The 6,533-nt window shown below is 31.3% G+C and overlaps 2 protein-coding genes across 2 annotated transcripts; one reads left to right on the plus strand and one right to left on the minus strand.

The window, feature by feature from the left end:
* Positions 1–463: 463 nt before the first annotated feature.
* LOC108742832 (ejaculatory bulb-specific protein 3-like) lies at positions 464–2,245 on the plus strand. The gene is made up of 2 exons (XM_018478166.2): positions 464–758; positions 1,953–2,245. The coding sequence occupies exons 1-2, from the start codon at positions 572–574 to the stop codon at positions 2,135–2,137; spliced, it is 372 nt and encodes a 123-aa protein (XP_018333668.1). The 5' UTR covers positions 464–571; the 3' UTR covers positions 2,138–2,245.
* Positions 2,246–2,772: 527 nt separating this feature from the next.
* LOC108742830 (bromodomain-containing protein 8) lies at positions 2,773–6,282 on the minus strand. Its single transcript, XM_018478164.1, has 2 exons — positions 5,788–6,282; positions 2,773–5,602 (listed from the first exon to the last, which is right to left on the minus strand). Exons 1-2 carry the CDS (start codon positions 6,182–6,184, stop codon positions 3,081–3,083), a joined length of 2,919 nt encoding a protein of 972 aa, XP_018333666.1. The 5' UTR covers positions 6,185–6,282; the 3' UTR covers positions 2,773–3,080.
* Positions 6,283–6,533: the final 251 nt, after the last annotated feature.

The following is a 6,533-nucleotide window of genomic DNA, read 5'->3' on the forward strand; positions in this document are numbered from 1 at the left end:
AAAGCATTTTGTATTTTATTTAAAATACTTTTCGAAACGTATATTCTGTTTGTAAAATGCGAAATACATTTTTGTCTTTAAATAGGTACTACAAAAAGTATTTGAAAAAGGTATTTTGAAAATACGTATTATGCATTTAGCATTTAAAATACAAAAGGGAAATCTATTTCGTATTTTACGTTTGAAAAAACAAATCAAAAAAGTATTTGCATTTTGTATTTCAATACTTTTACAAAATCATTTTGCACATCTCTATGTATAATGAAATATGTATGATTATAAACCGATATTCTTTTTCATTCCAGTTTCTAATACATACACACAAAATGTAATTGTATTCTTCAAAGAATAAAAGAAAAAAGAAGAATATTAATTTCATAATAAGTAATAAACATTATCCCATTTCATGTATGACTTCTGCATATTGTATTACAATATCAAGGTGTCTTTGAGATATATCAAAGTACTTAAATACTACACCAGTACCGTTTGAAATGTTCTTATAAAACGTAACAAATCTTCACAAAATTAACAGAACTAAAAAAACATTTGTCTTTGATTTTCAGATAAAATGAAAGCGTTAACAGTCCTTATACTGGTGTTTTGCCTTACAAATTCACTCGCTGAGTACCAATACTCAACCCATTATACATCACTCGATTTGGAATCAATTTTTTCAAATGAAAAAATTATGAGCAACTACATGAATTGCTTTCTTGACAAAGGTTCATGTACTCCTGAGGCAACTGAATTTAAACGTAAGTTTTTCCAAACTTTTTTTTAATATACGCATTTTTTATAAAAAAAAGAGACCCGACCAAAGAACTTTTGTTAGTAGACATGCCTTTCTCGTTCTTAGGTGGATATTAACGTCGAAATAACAACTTTTTTGCAATAAATTTGGGTCCCTTTTTTTATTTTAGATAGCAAATGGCACAATCTCTTAAATTCTATTTTGGGAATATTTATGCATAAAAAATTGCCAAATGTTAATTCATTTCTCATATCACATTTTGCTGTTATAAAAAATTGATAATGTCTCAAAAATCATAAAATTTAAATGTCATGGCGGATTCAAATAAAATGTTTGCACTTTTGATATATTTTTGAGAATGCTTTTTCTTGTGAAGTACCTCCTTCTGCACAAAATATTAACAAAAATAATTAGGCATTACATTAAAATTTTTTACCTTTATTTGCTTGATGGGGTTTAGCAACTAAAAAGCATACATATATAGGTTTCTATATGATGATATAAAACAATCGTGCTTAGATACATACATAACATTTTATAAAAATACAGTACTTTATTACATGAAATTGAAATTGATTCTAGTATCTACACTTTCAATGTTGCAAAATATATGTATAAAATATATGTAAAATACAAAGAAACTGACTACAAATCGTATTTTCAATAAAATTTTAACGATCAAAATCTTTTTGGTAGTATTTTATGCCGAGGTACATACGCCAAAAAAAAATCCTCACACAACATATAGCAAAACTACAATATTTATTATACCCATTGCGACCTTTTTATAAATCTTATTCTTTTCATAATTTTCGTTTAATTAATTTCAGGAATAAAGAGAATTCAAGTATGGTTATTACTTAATGCAATATATTAAATTTTTTAGCATTTGCAAACAACAGTTTATTAGTCTCACATTAGCTTATTAATTTATTTTTAATTTAAGTTAAATCGTTTCATTTTTATCGTGGAACTAATAGACATCAAACTAATTAATTACGTACAAAACATCACGATCGATCACATCAATTTTCTGTTTTGTTACTGTTCCTAAGTAGTTTTACAACATAAATAATTTGTATCATTCCGAATTAAAAAATTGTATCATAAGACAAGAAATTTACCATTAATAGGACTATGACTAATTTTATTTACTTGCATGATTTATTATGTTTTTATTCAGACATTTCTGTTGCAGGTGATATTGCACACGCCTTAACAACAAACTGCTCCGATTGTTCTGCTGAACAGAAGAAAATAATGAGAAAAGCCTGTTCCCATATAATGAAAAATACTCCCGAGAAGTGGTCTATGTTGGTGAAAAAGTTTGATCCTGATAATAAATACACCGACGCTTTTATAAAATTTATTAATATGGATTAGATTGCTGACGGATGTTCGTTTATATTTCAAATTTAATTTAGTAGTTTATTGTTCGACATCTTTTTTGTGAAAAGTTAATAAACACAATGCTTTAGTTTTTGAAGTGGACAATCCTATTTTTCAAATAACTAATTGAAATTATCATTACCTTAAAAGTCTAATACCTACTTTTGTTGAGATTTTTGATATGATGAATTCAAAGTAATATTAATTATATTATAAAAATTTGAATTGTTTGTTAAAAAGCCTGAAGAAGATTGAACATTCGGATTTGATGACTGTGATTCAGGACTGGCATCGCTCCTTTGGAGATTTCACCAAGGGGTCAAATACCCTGCGTGCCTCATACTGCTGTGGTTAGCATCCTCAAGCAACATAACAAGAGCGTAAAATTCTTCGCTACGGTTATGCCAATTCTGGATCACAACCATCAAGTCCTTTTCAGCCTTAACCTTTTCTCGTTTGTTAAAAAAATTCACAGAATGTTACATTTTATTACACATTTTCTCAACGTTTTCAAAAAAATATTCAGAAAATTAAAATTCAAAAATTACTAAACCTTTAGATTAACTTAGGCTTTTAAGTGACGTTACACTTAACACTTACGCTGTCCCATTTTTATTTAAATTTAAAACCAATCATAAAGTCTTTTTATATAAAGTAGCATTTTCATATATACATACAAAAGTAGCTTCAAACAAGCCAAGTTGAATCTTATAAAAAGAAAAGTAACAAATAATATCGATTATTATTTTTCCATAATAGACAACAGAAACAGTGAAATATTAAAATTAACACTAATTATGACGTGACAGAGAAATAATGAACATAAAATACTGATCAATCAATTCTAGGTATTAGTAAATACTGATATTTACAGTAGTAAGTAATCCAAACACTATTGATATTAAAATATTTGCACGAATTCTTAAGACTATTAATATCAGTCATCTTTTCGTTTCTTATTTCGAGAATTTTCTTCTCCCGTTCTTTTTCTTTTATTCCCCGACTCGCTAGTTCTTGTTTCACGTTTTGGTGGAATGATGCCTTGTTGAGCTTGCATCAAAATTTTAATTGGCTGTAAACTTTCCTGTTGCATGTCTTTGGCCATATTGTAGACTGTACCGTTTGTTTTGTTAAACATTATCGCATTTGTAAACATCAATAAAACATCTCTGTAAAATTCGCTAGTTGTTTTAATAACACCGTTCTCTATATTTTTCCGTATTGTATGCAGATCCATGGGTCTATGTATTAAACCATGATACCCTGGCGCCTGATCATCTGTAATCGGTTTCCAGAATATGGACGCATTTTTGTGAGTTGCAAGTCTATTATAGACCAACATAACTGATTTCTTCCAATTTCTGTAGTCTCTATCGTCTTCATTTAATAAACTAGATGCAGGTGAATTAGGAATGGAGTCGATGGGAGTAGCAGTGGCGGACGACCTTCTTTTCATTTTTATTGCCTGAAGATCTTCTTCTTCTGTCCAAGGGCTGTTTGATCTATCATTTTCATTTTTCACTTTAAACTTCATATCCGTTTTCTTCTCACTGCCATAAAAATTATTTTCAGATGAATTATCTTCCACTTGTTCAGATTCTTCTAAATGAGCGTTTACAGCCTTTTCAACGGCCAAAAGAATATCAAAATCTTTGTCTTCTTTTTTCTTTGTTCGAGAGTAGTCTCTTTTTGCTTTGCCCATTTTGTCTAACTTATTAACTTCCAAATCGTCCAAAAATGAATTCGTAAAGTCTGGAGTGAATGTTTCTTCTCTTTTGGGTTCTATTAGAGTTATCGGAGGTATCTGTTCTTTTTCGCGTTTTTCTGACTTTTCAGTTTGTAACGCAACTTCCAAATCATTTTCGTCGTCCTCAGAATATGTTTCGGTTTTTACTTGTATACAATTCTCTTTAAGAGTCTGCTTATCTCCATGGTTAACGTTTTCAGAGTCTTTATGAACTGAAATATCTGTGTCAGAAGTTTTGTGTGAGTGGACAATATCCTGAATTTGTTTCTTATTAAGCTCAGTTCCTATACCTTCCCCTTCTAATTCCACAACTTCTACTATTTCCACTGAACCAGGGTAAAGTTCGTGTTTTTCTGTAGCATGTTTTTCATCCGTCGACTTTCTAATTTCCTTTATCTCTTCTTGAAAACCGAGCTCCACATCGTCAGTAAACGATTTCGCGGTTTTCTTTTCTTCATCTTTGGTTTCTGAAAATTTGAATTCTTGATGTTTAGAGAAAGATGAAGGTTTAATAGATTCTGTCATTTCTACTTCCTCCCTGAATTCAAAAGGATCAATTTGAGTAGATTCTTTTTCCCTTTCTTCATCTTTTTCACTTTCACATGTTTCTTCATTGTCTTGTGATTCAGGTGTTCCCAATTCTATTTTTGTTTCTATGACACCGACAGGTGATAGTGAAGCTTCAGGATTTTCTTGAATAGCATCAGATGATATTGGAGTTGCATTACTTGAAGATGATCTTGATATAGTTGCAGTAACTGAAGTAATGGAACCTGCATCTGGTATAGAAGATTCATTAATTTCTGAACTAACTACGGGAACAAGAATAGGTTCTGATGTTGTGATTGTTGTAGTGGTAGTTTTAGAGGTTTCAGCAGCTGCTACACGAGCTGCTTCAGCCATTTCTTCTTTTTCGCACAACTCTTGCAATTCATTTTCCAAATTAGTTATAATGTCTTCATTGTCATCAAGCTGTAAATGCTGCTCTGGATTATCCACGATGTCAGTATTTTGTATCAAGTCTGATATTATTACCTCAACCTCTTCATTTTTTATTTCGGGGAGTGGTTCATCAGAAGATAAAATAGTGCTTTCTATGTCTTCAACCTTAATATTAGGTAATGTATCTTCAGCATCTTCTAATATATCAACTGCTGTTGTCTCAGGCAAATTACTTGTACTTAATGTGACTGCATTGGCACTTGATGGTGACTGTGATATAGCAGAACTAACTAAGTGTTGTATTCCAGGTGAAACAGAAACACAGGCACTTGAATTCAAAAGACTTGCAATTGTTGGATTACTTGCTGAATTAGCATTTCTGCTATTGGAATGACTTGTAATAGCTGAATGCAGAATAGAAGTTGCAACACTCTGCGAATGAGAAGGAGACTTTAGAAGACTGGTTAATAAAGGAGAGAGTGCAGGTTTTGATGGATCATGAGTTGGAGTTTGTGGTTGCTGGGGTGTTTGTTGTTGATCTTCACTTTGATCCATTTCCACCAATGAGTCCACACTATCCGTTGCTTTTCGTTTTTGACCAATAATCGTCAACCCTTTTGAAAAAGGTTTCCAAGCTCTTTCAATTTCTTGCTTACGTTTCTCACGTTCTTTTAGCCATCTATTATGTGCTTGTAAATCTTCTTCGCGTTGTTTTTCTTCTTCATCTATTTCCTTACACCACTGATCAAGTAGTTCTTCTGGCACATTCCCTTTACAAAATCAAAAATTCACAAATTTAACAATTGCGGCCCAACTAGTAACAAAAAAAAAGGAAAAAGTGCATGCATTTATTATTCAAATGTGTACAATCTCTTTTTCAATTTCTTGTAGTTTTTTTACTTGTAATTAGGTTGACTACATCTATTGCAACATATTCACCATTATAGTAACTAACCTGACTGCAATAAAACCATATCTTCTTGTAATTTCTTGTATTCAGACTTTTCCTCAGCAAGAAGCTTATCAAGCTCAATCAAACGCTCTTTTGTAAGTTTTCTTAATATACTTTCTGTTGGTGTTTCGACTGTTGTTTCTGATGATGAATTACGTTTCTTTCGCTTTGGAGTTTCTACATTTTCCAATAAGGACCCATACTGAGCGGCACAATTCTTTTGATGAAACCAGTCAGATGGTCTGTTCGAGTCGCCGAAAGGTTTTAGAGCTCTACTAACTGACATCCAGTTTTGGTCGCCACTTCTCACTACAGCGGAGGCTAAGCACAGTTGTTCTCTTATTGACCATTTATCAATAGGTTCACGTTTAATTTGTAATCTTTCTTGAATAGAAGCCATATTTATAAATAAACCTTTCTTACACAAAACACTTCTCAATACTACTCATATACTACTTTTTAAGGTTATACTGCTGATAACATGACAATCATAGATAATACAACAGATGACACATGTTGACTCTACCATAGATGCTTTTGACCCTGTTTAGTGAACGTGAATCAATAATTATAAGAATAAAAAATAAAACCAAAACGGCAAGAGCATATAAAAATATTGAATTTGTAACACATTAAATCAAAAGTGTTATAGTACCTTAGGTAATTTATAATTTCCGTATGTTTAGTTCAGTTGGTGTTTGGGTGGGTATTTTAAACACCATTTCAATATTGGATTTTGCCATGTGTAC

The sequence above is a fragment of the Agrilus planipennis genome, unplaced genomic scaffold, assembly GCF_000699045.2.
Source record: "Agrilus planipennis isolate EAB-ADULT unplaced genomic scaffold, Apla_2.0 scaffold376, whole genome shotgun sequence".
NCBI lineage: Eukaryota > Metazoa > Arthropoda > Insecta > Coleoptera > Buprestidae > Agrilus > Agrilus planipennis.